The sequence below is a fragment of the Prionailurus bengalensis genome, chromosome A3 (genome assembly GCF_016509475.1).
Source record: "Prionailurus bengalensis isolate Pbe53 chromosome A3, Fcat_Pben_1.1_paternal_pri, whole genome shotgun sequence".
Classification (NCBI taxonomy): Eukaryota; Metazoa; Chordata; class Mammalia; order Carnivora; family Felidae; genus Prionailurus; species Prionailurus bengalensis.
Genome location: NC_057354.1, coordinates 114,576,641 through 114,594,986, shown reverse-complemented (window position 1 = coordinate 114,594,986; position 18,346 = coordinate 114,576,641). Strand labels below are relative to the sequence as shown.

At 37.6% G+C, this 18,346-nt stretch overlaps 1 protein-coding gene across 3 annotated transcripts in view; it reads left to right on the top strand.

The window, feature by feature from the left end:
- SLC30A6 (solute carrier family 30 member 6) overlaps window positions 1–17,621 on the top strand; it is a 45,887-nt gene extending 28,266 nt beyond the window's left edge. For 2 of the 3 annotated variants that reach the window (XM_043604189.1, XM_043604190.1), the window contains 5 exons: window positions 183–302; window positions 5,663–5,765; window positions 6,641–6,688; window positions 7,669–7,737; window positions 14,184–16,300. In XM_043604189.1, coding sequence (XP_043460124.1) covers window positions 183–302; window positions 5,663–5,765; window positions 6,641–6,688; window positions 7,669–7,737; window positions 14,184–14,687 — 844 coding nt within the window. In that variant the 3' untranslated portion in view covers window positions 14,688–16,300. Of the gene's footprint in view, window positions 1–182; window positions 303–5,662; window positions 5,766–6,640; window positions 6,689–7,668; window positions 7,738–14,183 lie in introns of all 3 variants that reach the window. The other variant, XM_043604188.1, reaches the window with a different exon arrangement.
- Window positions 17,622–18,346: the final 725 nt, after the last annotated feature.

Here is an 18,346-nt window from a genome sequence, read left to right as displayed (position 1 = left end):
CTTACTCGCCTTTTACTTATTGATGACATAAGATACCTTTACGAGTGAGAGGACTTTGTTCCCACATCCTCTTTGCTTTCTATAAGACCTATGGTACTAAAATACAAGTTGTCTTTCACAAGATTTCCATCAGTATTACATTGAGGTCTGCTAACGAATACTCTTTGTTTGTTTCTTCATAGCCTGTGTGGAATTATTCCAGGACTTAGCAGCATCTTCCTTCCCCGAATGAATCCATTTGTTTTGATTGATCTTGCTGGAGCATTTGCTCTTTGTATTACATATATGCTAATTGAAATTAAGTAAGTAGTTTTTATTGCTGTCAAGTGGTTCCATTTTGGGGGCCTGACTTTTAAAAGCATCTGTGGGGTAGGTAAGGATTATGCTTACAGCATGTTTGCTTATGGCCTGTGTAGCTTTGGTCAAGTCTTGTCCTTAAGTATCTTCATCTGAAAAATTAAGGGGTAGGATTCAATAAGTATTTTTCACCACAGTCTATAATTCAGACTGGAAAACTACTTAAAGTCCCTACTGCTGACTTGGTGAGTGAAACAGAGAAGATGACCGTGACAGAAGAGGACAGAAGGTGACAGATAAGCCATGGCTACTATTTCTGAGAGAAGGAAGGGGAAGTAGGTATGAAAAAAACTTTTTTTAAGTCAAGCCTTAAAAAAAAAATAAGAAAAAGGAAAAAAATAAATAAAAGGCAAAACTTTTAGGAAGTATACTTTATAGCTGCTTTAACCTTCCCTAGCATCTTATGACATGTGATTCTTCAACTACCTACCCTTTAAATATTAGGGTTTACTAGAATTGGTCCTTAATTATTCTTTTTCCTATTTTGCATACTCTTCTGGAAGATTACATTCAATTACTCGTTTTTATTTACCACCTCTGTGAGTTTCCCAAACCATTATTTCTAGTCCAGATGTCTATTGAATTCCAAAAGGCATATCTTACATCTATTCATGTCTACATCAGCTGAACCTATTTTCCCCATCCCCAAAGTGGTTTTTTCTTATATTTTCGACCTCAGTGAATAATACCACTACCATCTATTCTTTTGCATTGTTTTTTTTCAATGTATATTAAAACTTGAACCATTTTTAATCATACACTTCAGTTGCATGAAGTACCTCACATCATTGTGTAACTGTCACCATTGTCCATCTTCAGAACTTTTACATCTTCTCCACCTGTAACTCAGTACCCATTAAAGAGTAGCTCCCCTTCCTCTCTTCCCAAAGCCCCTGCTAACCACTATTCTATTTCCTTTCTCTACGAATTTGACAAAGTACTTCATGTGAGTGAGATCATACAATATTTGTCTTTTTGCATCTGGCTTATTTCACTTAGCGTAATGTTTTCAAGATTCATCCATGTTGTAATATGTATCAGAATTTTCTCCTTTTTTAAGATTGAATAATATTCCATTGTACATACAGAACACATTTTGTTTGTTGAATTATCCACTGATAGATATTTGGATTGTTCCCACCTTTTGGCTATTGTGAATAGTGCTCTATGAACATGGGTATACAAATACCTGTTTGAGTCCCTGCTTTCCATTCTTGTGGGCATATACCCAAAAGGAGAATTGCTGGATTATAGGATAATTCAGCGTTTAATTTTTTGACGAATTCCACTGCACTCTTTTTTAAAAAATTTTTTTAATGTTTATTTATTTTTGAGAGAGACAGATACAAAAGCTTGAGTGGGAAAGGGGCAGAGAGAGAAGGAGACACAGAATCTGAAGCAGGTTCCAGGCTCTGAGCTGTCAGCACAGAGCCCAATGCAGGGCTCGAACTCACGGACCGTGAGATCATGACCTGAGCCGAAGTCCGACGCCCAACCGACTGAGCCACCCAGGCGCTCCCCCCCTCCTTTTTTTTTAATGTTTAACTCCAGTGCACTCTTAAATATCATACTTCTCCCCTCTCACCTCTCCCAAAGCCGGTTCTAATTGGTCACCTGGTCTTGAATTTGTTTTTTTGTATTTTAAAGTTGTAGTCATCATGCTGTACAGTACATCCCCAGAACTTCCGTGTCTCATAACTGCAACTCAATACCTTTTGACCACCTTCACCCATTTCTCCCCCACCCTCAACCCCCTGCGTTTGACAGGCACCAAACTCTTCTGTGTTTCGCAGGAGTTTGGATCTTTAGATTGCACCTGTAAGGGAGATCATAACAGTATTTGTCTCTCTCTACCATGTTGTTGTAAACGGCATGATTCCCTCCCTTTTTTGGCTGAATAATTCTCAAGCCAGTGTGTGTGTCTGTGTGTGTTTATAGGTGTGTGTATCTTACATTTTTTATCCCTTCATCTGTTGGTGGATACTTTGCTTGTTTCCATGTCTTGGCTATTGTAAATAATACTCTTATCAGCCAGTCTGATTGGACCTTCTTTTTTAATATTTATTTGTCCTCTCTTTCCCGTTTTCATTGCTGCTTCCCAAATTGAGGCCTTATTATTTCCTTGGTCTAATTACAATAGTCTTCTGGTCTTCTGTCATTGTCATACATCTCTAGTTATTTTCCATTTTGCTACCAACGTCATCATTCAAAATTGCACCTCTGGCCATAATATTTTCCTGTTTCAAAATCTTCCTCTTTGCCTGTTAAAAAAATAAAAGCTTGGGAATGCAAGCTGGTGCAGCCACTCTGGAAAACAGTATGGAGGTTCCTCAAAAAACTAAAAATAGAACTGCCCTATGACCCACCAATTGCACTACTGAGCATTTATCCAAGGGATACAGGTGTGCTGTTTCGAAGGGACGCATGCACTCCAATGTTTACAGCAGCACTATCAACGATAGCCAAAGTATGGAAAGAACCCAAATGTCCATCGATGGATGAATGGATAAAGAGGATGTGGTGTATATATACAATGGAGTATTCCTCGGCAATCAAAAAAATGAAATCTTGTCATTTGCAACTACGTGGATGGAACTAGAGGGTATTATGCTAAGTGAAATTAGAGAAAGACAAAAATCATATGACTTCACTCATAAGAGGACTTTAAGAGACAAATCAGATGAATATAAGGGAAGGGAAACAAAAATCATATAAAGACAGGGAGGGGGACAAAACAGAAGAGAGTCATAAATATGGAGAACAAACTGAAGGTTACTGGAGTGGTTGTGGGAGGGGGGATGAGCTAAATGGGTAAGGGACACTAAGGAATCTACTCCTGAAATCATTGTTGCATTATATGCTAACTAATTTTTTTTAATATGAAATTTATTGTCAAATTGGTTTCCATACAACACCCAGTGCTCATCCCAACAGGTGCCCTCCTCAATACCCATCACCCACCCTCCCCTCCCTCCCACTCCCCATCAACCCTCTTTAAGAGTCTCTTATGTTTTGGCTCCCTCCGTCTCTAACCTTTTTTTTTTCCTTCCCCTCTCCCATGGTCTTCTGTTAAGTTTCTCAGGATCCACATAAGAGTGAAAACATATGGTATCTGTCTTTCTCTGTATGACTTATTTCACTTAGCATCACACTCTCCAGTTCCATCCACGTTGCTACAAAAGGCCATATTTCATTTTTTCTCATTGCCACATAGTATTCCATTGTGTATATAAACCACAATTTCTTTATCCATTCATCAGTTGATGGCCATTTAGGCTCTTCATATTTTGGCTTTTGTTGAGAGTGCTGCTGTAACCATTGAGGTACAAGTGCCCCTGTGCATCAGCACTCGTGTATCCCTTGGGTATATTCCTAACAGTGCTATTGCTGGGTCATAGGGTAGGTCTATTTTTAATTTTTTGAGGAACCTCCACACCGTTTTCCAGAGCGGCTGCACCAATTTGCATTTCCACCACCAGTGCAAGAGGGTTCCTGTTTCTCCACATCCTCGCCAGCATCAATAGTCTTCTGATTTGTTCATTTTAACCACTCTGACTGGCATTAGGTGGTATCTGAGTGTGGTTTTGATTTGCATTTCCCTGATGAGGAGTGACATTGAGCATCTTTTCATGTGCCTGTTGACCATCTGGATGTCTTCTTTAGAGAAGTGTCTATTCATGTTTTCTGCCCATTTCTTCACTGGATTATTTGTTTTTCGGGTATGGAATTTGGTGAGTTCTTTATAGATTTTGGATACTAGCTCTTTGTCTGATATGTCATTTGCAAATATCTTTTCCCATTCAGTCAGTTGCCTTTTAGTTTTGTTGATTGTTTCCTTTGCAGTGCAGAAGGTTTTTATCTTGATGAGGTCCCGATAGTTCATTTTTGCTTTTAATCCCCCTGCCTTTGGGGATGTGTCAAGTAAGAAATTGCTACGGCTGAGGTCAGAGAGGTTTTTTCCTGCTTTCTCCTCTAGGGTTTTGATGGTTTCCTGTTTCACATTCAGGTCCTTTATCCATTTTGAGGTTTTTTTTTTGTGAATGGTGTGAGAAAGTGGTCTAGTTTCATTCTTCTGCATGTTGCTGTCCAGCTCTCCCAGCACCATTTGTTAAAAAGACTGTCTTTTTTCCATTGGATATTCTTTCCTGCTTTGTCAAAGATTAGTTGGCCATACTTTTGTGGGTCTAATTCTGGGGTTTCTATTCTATTCTGTTGGTCTGTGTGTCTGTTTTTGTGCCATATGCTAACTAATTTGGATGTAAATTTAAAAAATAAAAAGTAAAACTAAAAAAAATAAAATAAAATAAAAAATAAATTCAAGCTGTTAGCATGGTAAGGCCCCTACTGACCTCACTGGCCATCCGTCTGTCTATATTTGCCTGTTCCTACTTCTGATGCTGTGTCAGGACTTTCACACCCTTGCACATGCTGCTTCCACTGTCTGTGATACCTTCCTCCCATCATTTCACTCGTCTTTGAAGGGTCAGCTCATATGTCTCTTTTTCTATTTTATAATCCTTTCTGGATTATCCCTACCTCGGGAGGCTTGTCACTCACTCCTTTGTGCATCCCTGATACCCTATAGGACTTCTCCTTTACTCCCAGATTGCTTTATTTTCTTTACATGGTTATCTCCTGCTATTTCAAAGGTAGGGGCTAGGTCTTACCTCATGTTTCTATTGCCAGCATGTGGGAAAAAGTAAAAAACAACACTAATAAAACAAAAACAAAACATGATCAGCTTGTAATCATTGGCATTGGCATTGGCATTTTGGTCTGTCTTATTAACAGAACAGTCTGAACTACTGATGAGTGTTGCACTTCAGTGACAATGTTCCTCTAACAAATTCCCATAGAATCTCACCTTGTGTAATTCCTGAGGAATTTCAAAAATTCTTGGTAATAATTGGAAAATTATTATTTATAGGAAAATTGTTGGATGAGATACATTAGCCTTCCCTGTATCAGAAATTGTAAGTTGAAGGTTTTTGTTTGTCACAACAAATGAATATATATGAAACCTTTCTCGTTGACAAGTAGATTGAAAATACATATTGAGGAAATGGTCACATTTTTTTTCTTCACCATCTCTTAATGCTGCTTAACATAATTATTATTTTCCACCAAACTTGGCAAGAAAGGATTCTGAAAACTTATTTATTTATTTATTTTGAGACACTCTTTCTGCCAGTGGTGGCCACTTGTGATCAAAGTCCTGTTGCATTAGACAGTGTTTTGGAAGATTGAATTGTAAGAAGCCCAGTGATGCATATATTTGAGATTTAGAATTGTTTTTTCCTTTTAGTAATTATTTTGCTGTGGACACTGCTTCTGCCATAGCCATTGCTCTGATGACATTTGGCACTATGTATCCCATGAGCGTGTACAGTGGCAAAGTATTACTGCAGGTAAGGGTCCTTTTTCAATGCACATGCTTAATATTAGCCAGTTTTTTCTACCAGAGAATAAAATTATATGTTCTCTTCTACCAGATTATAAAATTTTTAGCTATTAGAAGGCCCTGTTAGAAATGAACTCAAACAGTGATATCTGAAATCTATACAGTAAGAAGCAGAGGAAATTCTCTTGGCCCATAAAATATGTACAGATCTTCCTGTATTTATAATATAAGACAAAATCAGAAGCTAAAAATATTTTGCCCTTAATAATGTTTCAAGTAAAAACAGTGTTACTTAGAAATATTTTTTACCTATTTATTTTCCCGCAATAAATATGCTTTGGCTATTATATAGTTTGGTTGTGATTGTTTTCTTATTTCCTGTCATTGAATCAGTGAGACTTCTAAATTTCAAACTTAAAATCGAAAATGATAAATTACTCCTTATTTAAACAATAGAAACACCTGTAGACAAGGCCCTGAATGCAAAGGTAGTTTCCCAGGGATGGATGTGTATGTAAGCACTGCTTTCCTTGTGTCTTACCCTCATGTCCTTTCTAAAACTTAGGGGCAGTAGTTTTATCTCCAGAAACTGTAGTAACAATAAGATAATAGTTGTGTCATGCTCTGCCATACAAAAGATTTTTACTTGATTGGCTGATCCTTCAAGAGTTGTTTGGGTGTAGAGATAAAAAATAAGCATGGGCTGATGGTTGATGTTGTCCCACTAGTGGAGCCAACTGAAACCTCTCTTCCCTAAATCATGATAGGCTGTCAAACAAAGCAAAGGCTGGTATAAAATCCAACTTTTTATTTTCAGGACCACTGTGCAAAAATTCTTTTATCTCCTAAGTTATTCATATTTTATTTTATTTTTTTCTCCAGACAACGCCACCCCATGTTATTGGTCAGTTGGACAAACTTATCAGAGAGGTAAGGTAGAATAGAAAATAAAATCCTTTTAAATTATAATTAGAGAATGGAAAGAATGGGTATAAATGATACTTTACTCAGCCCTATCTCTATTTTATTTCAGGGGAGTTTGTGTTCTTTATACTAAATAACACAGTAGTAAATATAAAATAGTGACAAAAGTATAAAAATTTGAGGAATTGCTCAGTCTGGAAACTTGAAGTAAATGTGGAAGGGAAGGTAATGGTCTAGAGACCACACTACTAGCTGTGTTAATGCTATGGTTTTTATGCGTCTATATTCAAATCTAGGATTTTGATAGAAGTCAAAAACTACTTTTACATGTTGATTGCTTCATCACTTAACATTGATTTGTGAGTTTAGATTTTGTATTGTATAAATACCCACCTGCTTACTAATTGAAGGAATAAGATAATGTAATTATTTAGATTTTGAGAATATTTCAAACTATTGATTGTTGGTATCACAAAGGCCACTATTTATCAATATAGCTGGCTGTTTGTCTCAGCCTGTGTTATACCAATGGGACATACACTATATATCTGGTCTTGGAATTTCCTCTTGGTCCACATTCACATAACATCCTGTGTTGTGCAGAAATTTGCTAAAAGAAAGAAATGATAGAGAAGAGTCCCCAAAAGGGGGAAAAAATCTAATACCACCAGTGCTGGATATAAATATGTGACATACTCACAAAATGAAAAGAACCATCCACTGTCGAACAAGGTGGTGGTGAGGGTAGGTGGTAAACACCTGATTCTAAAAGGATTGGGCCAGATGAGAAACGGAACACAAGGCCTTGGCTCACTACTGAACAAGTAAAATGATACCTTGAGTGGTCTAGGACTTCTCTTGGCTAATGAGTGTCTTCATGCAGGATTTGGCCAGGTCATTTCTAGGCTTAGGTCAAGTCCATATTGTGACTGAACTGTGTTGGATATGTCAAATATAAACAGCCCAGTTTCTTTGTTTTTGATTAGGTATCTACCTTGGATGGAGTTTTAGAAGTTCGAAATGAGCATTTTTGGACCCTAGGTTTTGGCTCACTGGTATGTTTTCCATATTAATATAGTTGTAATTTAAAACATAGTTTAGGGGCGCCTGGGTGGCGCAGTCGGTTAGGCGTCCGACTTCAGCCAGGTCACGATCTCGCGGTGTGTGAGTTCGAGCCCCGCGTCGGGCTCTGGGCTGATGGCTCAGAGCCTGGAGCCTGTTTCCGATTCTGTGTCTCCCTCTCTCTCTGCCCCTCCCCCGTTCATGCTCTGCCTCTCTCTGTCCCAAAAATAAATAAAAACGTTGAAAAAAAAATTAAAAAAAAAAAATAAATAAAAATAAAAATAAATAAAACATAGTTTATATTAACTAACTTGGATGTAAATTAAACAATAAAAAATTAAATAAATAAGTGAAACATAGTTTATAATTTTTAAAACTAAAGAAAGTACTTCTTCAAATTAAAAAAAATGTTTTAATGTTTATTTTTTGAGAGAGAGAGAGAGAGAGAGAGATAGACAGAGCATGAGAGGGGGAGGAGCAGAGAGAGAGGGAGACACAGAATCTGAAGCAGGCTCCAGAATCCAAGCTGTCAGCACAGAGCCCGATGTGGGGCCTGAACTCCCAAACTGCGAGATCATGACCTGAGCTGAAGTCAGATGCTTAACCAACTAAGCCACCCAAGAGCCCCAACTTCTTTAAATTTTTATAGAGCCTTTGATTACCATTTCTGTTTAATAGAGTCTAAAATGTAGATGGATTCAGTAACCTAATTGATATTAGTTGAGGGATATTTTTCTTTTATTTTTCCTTTCAAACTACTGTTAATGGTCTTTTTTTTTAAAGGTTTTTTTTTTTTTTATGTTTATTTTTGAGAGACAGGGAGAGCGTGCATGCGTGGAGGTGGGGGCACAGAGAGGGAGACACAGAAATCCAAAGCAGGCTCCGGGCTCTGAGGTGTCAGCACAGACCCCCATGTGGGACATGCACTCACAAACCATGAGATCATGACCTGAGCCAAAGTCAAGACGCTTAACCAACTGAGCCACCCAGGCTCCCCCCCATGTTTTTGATATTAACCTTAAAAACAAGACCAGTTATTTTACTAGCAAAAATGAGTTTATTTTGGAATAGCAGAGAATTGCAATTCGTGATAAGCAAGCTACAACAAAACAATATGCAAGTCTGAAGAACAAAGCAGAGGAACAGTCTGCTATAGAGGAAAGGGGGAAGTTGAAAGGACTGTTACAGATGAAAAATCCAGTGAAGTAAACCAGGAGTTCAAGTGTAGTGGCTTTCACTGCCTGAGTTGTATTAGTCTCTCATTGGCTGGGCTTTTGTCAGAGAAGGAGGAAGAAAACCTCTTTCCTCCTGTTGATGTTATAAAGAAGTAGCTAAAGTAGAACGGACTTTACCTCTCTTCCTGTTGAGTCTACAATTGACTCGGGGTAGTAGGGATTGAGAGACCCTCCCTTTTGGCCTCCCATCTCCCATTTTAATAAGGTTTTCCTTTTATTAATTTTTGCGAATCCAGTCTGGACCTATTACCAGAGAGACAGTTACGGCATGGTTCCATTCCTGTGTCAGGAATGATGAGGAAAATACAGAAAAGTACTCTGGAAAAAAATTTAATCACCATAATCCCATCATATAGAGATGCCTGCCAAGATGTTTTCTTATTTATACTTACCTATTTTCTCTCCTTAGAAAATGAAACTATGTGGGGCCTCTGGGTGGCTCAATCGGTTGAGCGGCAACTTCAGCTCAGGTCATGATCCCCCAGTTTGTGGGTTCCAGCCCTGCGTTGGGCTCTGTGCTGACAGCTCGGAGCCTGGAGCCTGCTTTGGATTCTGTGTCTCTCTCTCTGCCCCTCCCCTGCTCATGCTCTATCTCTCTCTCTCTCAAAAATAAATTAACATTAAAAAAAAATGAAACCATGCAGTTTATATTTTGCTCTTTTCACTTAATATATCGTTTACAGTTTTCTATGTCACCAAATAATTAGTTTTTTGGTCAAATATTTTTTTCTCTCTTTTTTAAAATTTTTGAATGCTTATTTGTTTCTGAGAGGGAGAGAGAGAGACAGAGTGCAAGCGGGGAAGGGTCAGAGAGAGAAGGAGACACAGAATCTGAAGCAGGCTCTAGGCTCTGAGCTGTCAGTACAGAGCCTAACTTGGAGCTTGAACTCCAGACTGCAAGATCGTGACCCAAGCTGAAGTCGGACGCTTAACTGACTGAGCCATCCAGGGGCCCTAATTTTTTTTCTCTTGAGTGTGACTTGATCTTTGCCTAGATACTCCAAGACTTTTTTTTTTTTTTTTTTTTTTTTAAGTCCAGTAAGTAAGTTCACTGGACTATGTCTTGGTGTTGGTCATTTTGGGTCAGTTACTCCAGGTTTGCATTATAGCCTTGCAGTAATGTTACTGCAAAAAACTTGTTTTATCTTTCAGGAAAGTTTTCTTTAATTGTAATTATTAATATTTATTTTGTTCTCTTGCTTTTAGTATCTTCTTTGGGATCTACTATTGTAAGCACATTGGGTCTTTTATATTTATTTTCTTTCAGTTCCTTATTATATCTTCAGTTCCTTTGATTTAAAAAAAATTTTTTTTCAACGTTTTTTTATTTATTTTTGGGACAGAGAGAGACAGAGCATGAACGGGGGAGGGGCAGAGAGAGAGGGAGACACAGAATCGGAAACAGGCTCCAGGCTCCGAGCCATCAGCCCAGAGCCTGACGCGGGGCTTGAACTCATGGACCTCGAGATCGTGACCTGGCTGAAGTCGGACGCTTAACCGACTGCGCCACCCAGGCGCCCCTGTTCCTTTGATTTTTAAAACTAGCCTTCTCATCACCTTTTATTCTCTCACAGTAGACCTGTATATTTATTTCCTTTTGTATTTGTTCTAGTCTAGTCTTCATTTCTTTTTCCTTTTTTTTTAAGTTTTTTTATTTTGAGAGAGAGCAAGTGAGCGAGGGGCAGAGAGAGAGAGAGGGAGAGAGAATCCCAAGCAGGCTCCACACAGTCAGTGCAGAGCCCCATATGGGGCTCGAACTCAAAAACCATGAGATCATGACCTTTGCCAAAATCAAGAGCAGGATGCTCAATGGACTGACCCACCCAGGCGCCCCTAGTCTGGTCTTCATTTCTCAAGTGATTGTTTTTCTTGTTGTTGTCTCATTTTTGAGGGTTTTTTTTGTTGTTGTTTTGTTTTTTTTAATGTTTAGTTTTGAGAGAGAGGGAAGGAGAGAGAGAGAGATAGTGCGAGCAGGGGAGGGGCAGAGAGAGAAGACACAGGACCCGAAGCAGGCTTCAGGCTCTGAGCTGTCAGCACAGAGCTCAACGTGGGGCTTGAACTCAGGAGCTGTGAGATCATGACCTGAGCTGAAGTTGGATGTTTAACCAACTGATCCACCTAGGGCCCCTCATTTTTGAGGTTTTTGAATGCTGATTGATACTGTTTTATGTGTTTCATGTCTTTCAGCTTCTTTTGAAAAAGTAGGTCATAGTTCTCATGTGTTTTATAGGTGACTCTTTTGGGCAATCCTTTGTAATCTATTTTTTTCTTACAATAGCTTTGTGTGCGATTTGGAATCAGTCCTTTTCTGTTTCTCCTTTTTATGCAAAATTGTTTTCCTGAATTTTAAAATAAGGAGTGGTTAGGGTAGTGTGTTTGAATTTATGGTTCTAAAGCTCCCTCTTCTGATTGAGTGTGTGAAGTGAAAGTTTTTTCTTTCTCCTGGGTCTTTTCCTGCCATTTGTATCTGCTCTTTGTTATCTCTTGTTTCTGGTGTGTTGCTCAATTTGGATTCTGTTCCCAGTTGTTTCTTCTTAATGTGGGGCTTTCTACTGGCAGGGAGCTTGCTTGCTTACTTTGGAGAGCTCACAGGGCTTAGGCTGCTCCAGCTCTTCAGATCTTACGGCCATCTCAGTGTACTCACCCACTATTGAAATGTGCAAATCCCCTCCCAGTTTCCCAGCTGCCTTTCTCAAATTTGCTGCCCTAGATTTCCATTGAGTACAGGTTAGCTGCTTTGAGGTTTTTAGGTCCATCAGATATCCTGTTGCTTCCTCCTTCATAGGTGCGGATACCTTGCAGGTCTCACACCTTAGGATTAGGGTGATTAGGATTTCTTGGGAAAACCATGTTATCTAGTTTCTTAATAGATGTCCATAGGTTTTTGGGGTTGATGTCTTAATTTCGGTTTTTCTGGGCATATTTGGGGGAATTTCCAAAAAGTGCCACCATTACTGCTGTCTTTGAAGAATCCCAACATAATTTTTAATGGCTGCAGTTTTACATTATTTGAATATGCCATCATTTACTTAATCACTCCCTTAATGGCATTCCATTTTTCCCTTATAAACAGAGCTAGGATGAACATTTTTGTGGAATCATCTTTGCACATACTTGTGATTATTCCTTAAGACTAATTTTTAGAAGTGGTTTTTGTGAGTCAAAGGATATTCACACTGGGGTGCCTAGCTGGCTCAGTCAGTATTGCATGTGACTCTTGAACTTGGGGTTGTGAGTTCGAGCCCCACATTGGGTGTAGAGATTAGTTAAAAATAAAATTTTTTTTAAAAAAAGGATATCCACATTTTCATGGCTTTTGATGCAGCCAATTACTTTCCAAAAATGGCTATACCAATTTACATTCCTTTAGGAATGTAATTCCTTCAGGAACACAGTTTGTTTTTAATCATTCTTTTAATTTTACTGATCTTAATAACATAGAAGGTAAGTGTTTATTTAGCTGGGTGGCGTATCCACACAAAGAATTAAGTTACCCAGCTGTTCAGAACATGGCCATCTAACCACTACCCCCAGGTAGTACCTAATTAAGACTAAGGAAAAATAAAACAAGCTTTTGAGCTCCAAGAGTAGTTGTCCCAAAAGCCATAAATTAATGCAAACACCATAGTCACAGCAGACTCTGTTCAAGCTCCTGCTCAGAAATGGTTTTCATTTATTTTAATCACTTTAATTTCCGTAGCAGACTGGAAGAGGTTACGGTGTCTTTTATAGTTTTGTCTAGTGATAACTGTGAGATGGTAGTGGCCAAGAAAAGGAAGAAATCAAAGGTGACTGCATTTCTAAATATGCCTTGTCTTTCATAATAAACTAGAAGTCAAATTCAAGCATTATAGATATTTTCTCCATCTTATGATCGACAGGCACTACTGTTAAAGTCATAGATTCAGACACATTGTAAATAAAACAACTACTTGTATTTGACTAATTTATGTGAAACTTATTCTTCGTTATAGTTTTTTATCTTGAAAATCTGAGTTTATCTAGAAATCAGCATTGAGTCTGCTGGACATTTTGTTTCATTTTACTTACTATTTATTTTTACTTAAGTTTCATCATGCAAATGGTACCTGATTCTTAGAAAAATTGTAACTAAGTCAAAGAGAAGCGAACAAAAAACCTTTAATAATTCTATCTAGAGATAAGTGTTGTCACTCTTGGCTATTTTTCTCTCTGTGTATGTTTTAAACAAAATAGAATCATTTAAAAACATAACGTATGATAAATATCTTTTCAATAAACAGACTTCTAGCCATCATTGTAAAGCCTGGGCTTCTCTATCCTCATAGTAACCCAGGCTAGAAACCTTGAGATCATCTTTGATGAGTCAGTCCATCTCCCTCATCCACTATATCCAATTGGGTATCAAGTCCCCCCACATCTAACCCAGGGAAACTCATGAATCCATCTGTCCCTTTCTGATCCCATTATATTTGTCCTGTCCTGCCCTCTTCATTTCTAACCTAGAGTGTTGCAGTCATTTTTTACCTAATTACCAATCATTCATACCTACACTTTTTCTGAACTTTATTTCTGATTGATTGCTACTATTAAACTCCATATCATGATTTTTAGAGTTCTCTGCTAGCCTTTCTTTTAACCTTACTACCTGTTTTTCTTTCTTTTTTCCATCCTTCTTTCTTTTCTTTTCTCTTTCATTATTTTTCTGCCTCCTGAAATATTTGTACTTGTTTATATATTAGTAATATTGCTTATTCTGTCCAAACATGCCATGCATTTTAATTGCTGTTCTCTCAGCTTAGAATATCTGTCTCCACTTTTGGAAATTACATTTCACCATCAACCCTGGATCAAATGCCATCTTCTTTACAAATCTTCCTTAATTTGAATTAGCAGCTCTTTTTTCTGCTCTTCCATTGCATTTTCTATATACGTTATATTCTGCATTAGGCTATAACATGCCTGTCTTCCTCCCACATATATATTTTTTTTCATATATTTTAAAAAGACACATTTTATTTAGTCACATAATTTTTATCAACTCTCCACATTGACAGTCACTGCTGAGTAGTCTTCAAGGAATATCAAGACATGATACTTTCTCTTGTTTAAAAGAAAACACCAAGTACAGTTACAGCCAAATCATAAATAAAATATTTATTTCTAGGGGAATTTTCAATGGTATAATTTTAACTATCTCTTTCTTATGATTTTTCCCCTTTTAGGCCGGATCAGTGCATGTAAGAATTCGACGGGATGCAAATGAACAAATGGTTCTTGCTCATGTGACCAACAGGCTGTACACTCTAGTGTCTACTTTGACCGTTCAAATTTTCAAGGATGATTGGATTAGACCTGCCTTACTGTCTGGGCCTGTTGCAGCCAATGTCCTAAACTTTTCAGATCATCACATAATTCCAATGCCTCCTTTAAAGGGTACTGATGATTCAAACCCTGTTACATCGACTCCAGCTAAACCTAGTAGTCCACCTCCAGAATTTTCATTTAACACCCCTGGAAAAAACGTGAGCCCAGTCATTCTACTCAACACCCAAACAAGACCTTCTGGTTTGGGTCTTAATCATGGACACACACCTTACAGTAGTAGCTTGCTTAATCAAGGACTTGGAGTTCCAGGAATTGGAGTAACCCAAGGATTCAGGACTGGTTTTACAAATATGCCAAGTAGATACGGAGCTAACAATAGAACTGGACAACCAAGACCATGATGTACTGCAATCTAACTTATTTTTATGAGGAACATTGACTCCTTGATTCCATTTTATTTACTAATCCAGCTGTGCACCGACTGTTCAATCGTTTACTCTAAATGATAGAGAATAGTAGGTTTGTTCACATTACATGAAACTGATGAAAGTACCTTTTTGTAAATGTATTTGGGGCTGTGAGAACCTTCTAAATGTTATAGGGTTTGAAATTTAGGCTTCCTTTAGAAAGCGTGTTTCTCTGAATTTAAATTTTGTTATTTGCTTTTGTAGTTGATTGCAGTGTGATAGACATTATAAGAGAACCACTTGATGGAGCAAATCTGTCACATTATTAAAAGTATAATATTTTCTTCAATGAAATTTATAAACATGCTTCTTGAATAATGACATACATTTTAAGAATGGAAAAAAACATCCATTCTGAAAGTAAAAGTCTCTTTTATAGTTTTCCAAACTTAATTGCTACATTTTTTTTGAGGTCCTCTTGATTTATGTCTTGCAAAAGAAAGAAAAAGTTTTTATCAAAAATTTTAAAGCATATTCTGTCTAGCATAATTTGAAATTTTTAATTATCAAAAATTTTTTAGTTTTTTCATTAAAATATTTCAGTACACTTATAAATAGTCTGTGGTTCTCAAAGTGTTTTATTTTGGTTAAATGAATACCAAATCCTTTGGTAATGTGCAGTGAAGGAATCCAGTTTTCTATATAACATATAATCAAATTGATATAATGAAACAAAAACAAACCCCCAAAGTACTGACATAATGATGGAATTTATCTTTTTTGTCACCTTTCCATTGGTTGACTTTACTCTCTCACTTTATTAACAAAATATATCAGATATATTACCAAAATATATACAATTCCATGCATAATGTGGGATTTGATATCTTTTCAAAGTTGGATAAACAATTTGAGTTAACATTATATAATTTTACCAAAACATAATAGATCCTACGTTATAGAGTACAGTATTGTTATATCTGTAACAGGCAATTTCCAACTTATTTTGTTTTGCTTTGTCAAAATCATAAATTGTTAACTGTGATGAAGTGTGAGAATCATGTGGATTATCTTGTTTTTTGATTATTTTCCAAATGCGGATGTTAAGGACTTGCCAACATGGTCAGTATTACTTATAAAAAGTATCACAAGCAGCAGTCACAAATTACCTGAGGTAATTTTTTAAATTTAATCATGAGTTTTGTAATTAGATATTTAAAAAGGTATTTTGAGAGTGGATTCGACTTTTCTGGAATCTAGTACTCCTGGAGATTTATGATTTTTCCAGCCATCAGCCAGCTATGTAGAGAAGATTTTTGTTTTTGTAGAATTTGCAAGTTGCTTCAATCATCTCATCCTCTTTTAAATATGAGCAGCACTTCCAAATCTGATTTCACAGTGGAATAACATCCAAGAAGCCATCTTTGTCAAGCAGAGTTATAGTCATCCTGTAATAAGTGGCCATGTCCCAACTTTTGCTTGGTGAGGAGTTTGTCATTGTCTTTAACATCCGCAACCCTGTTCAGGCATTTGACCTGCTGAAGAAATAGAGCCCACACTACCTTGACTTCTGGGAAAAATGAAATTTTGTAAATGTAATAAGGCAATCTGTTCCTTGTCCTTTGTCTTATGTTCTCCAACTATTAGTATACCTATTATTGGTCTACTATTACAGGGTGATTTTTCCTCCATTGACCTCATCTAAGTGGGTCACACATGAAATCTGAAGAACTGCCATGTACTGAGTGATGATTAAGAGGTATGTGCTGCCCCACCCCCGCCCACCGCTGCATGTGTTCTCCATTCTCATGGGATTTTTAAAGTGTACAGAACACAATTCTGCATGAAGTTAAATGCCTGTTTCCTCATCACCCATTCAGAGGCAACACCTGTGTAGTTGTCCCACCAAAGGTGCTTTGATATCCACCTGCACTGTTTAAGAAGTTTGCTGTGGGTTTTGGAGGAATTGGCTCTACTTCCTGAAATTCACTGATGCCAACTGCTATAGGTGACATTGGTCCATTCATGATTATATAAAGAAGTCTTATTTGCCAAGCTCTGGCCAGATTCTGGATATGAAAACAAGAAACTTGGCCAACCTAGGACTATGGGCAATAGCCTTGCTGGTAAATCTTGCCAGAGTCACTTGAAGCCAAACAAGGAAGTTTGAATTGAATATTTGGCCCATTGTTTGTGATTAAGAGCAAGTTCTATGGAGTGTAATTAACCCCGTCTCAGAAAACGCCATACTGTAATGGAAAAACACTGGACTAGAAGTCAGGAGATTTGGATTCTGATCCTGACGCTGCCATTATGTAAGTATTTTGTTACTGTGGGCAAGTCATTTAACTTCTCTCTGCTTTATCATCTATAAAGTTGGGATGGGAATGGATTAGTTAATCTGTAAACTGTCAGCTCTAAATTTCCTTCCAGTGACTACCTCAGCATACAGGCCAAGTGTTACCTACACCAACACCCAAGCCATTAATTTGAGGTGCCATGAGTATAGAAGGTGAACTGCAGGTTAAACACCATTTAGGTTTTTGTTTATTTCACACTGGACTTAAATCTGTTAAGATTAAACAGATTTTTCTTGGACTTCTTTCTTTGTGGGGAAGGATTATTTTGGGTGGTATTGGCGAAAAGTTTAGGACAGGGTACCTTTAGCTTCCTCGGGTACAAAAGAATGGGGTACATTTTTCTTTCTTCCTTAATCTATAAAGATAACAGCTGGAAATACATACATGTATAAGCAAATGGGGAGGTCCTGAATATCAAGCCTCTGATTAAGCTGCTTGTGAACTGCCAGTTTTTTGCTTGACTAAAGACTGCTGATCTCTTTGGGAGTCTAATCTGCTTATATGAGAAAATGCTTTTTACATCCCAAATTGTTTGAATCACGCTGTTTGAATAAAGAACGTACATAGAGTTTTCTCTCTGATCTTAAATAATTTTGGCTTGTTTTTTATTCAATAGCAATTTATTGGTAATTTAATTTAGTTCAGCAAATACTTGCTGAGTATCCAGTATGTGCCAGGCACTGTACTAAGTAAATACGCATACAGTATATCAATTTTTGTGACCTATTCCCAAGACCAACGGGAATACAAGGATAAATGATATCACTTCAACTACATGGTAATCCTACTTGTGATGAGACACAGAATAGCTCATGTTGTCCAACTGCCCCCCACTTGCTCCTCTTCTTTGCCTCATTTTCTTGGCATTCTCCTTTTATCCTCTTGCTTTTTTTTTTTTTTTTTGAATAATGAAACTAAGGAAGCAAATTTCCATGGACGAGGCCAGCTACAGAGGTCATGATGTTACACATCATCCTGATACCAGGAGAGGAAGACAAAGTTTGGAAAGAGCAAGTTAGGCAGACACTGTTGAGAAGGATAATTTTTGTTTTAATGTTTATTTTGAGAGAGAGAGAAAGTGGTAGCAGGGAGGGGCAGAGAGAGAGGGAGAGAATCCCAAGCAGGCTGCACATTCAGCACTGAGGCCAATGCAGGGCTTGATTTCACGAACCATGAAATCATGACCTGAGCCAAAATCAAGAGTCAGACACTTAACCGACTAAGCCACCTAGGCCCCCCAAGAAGAAAATTTTTAGGCTATATAATGGGTTGTCATATACATTCAGACTCTTG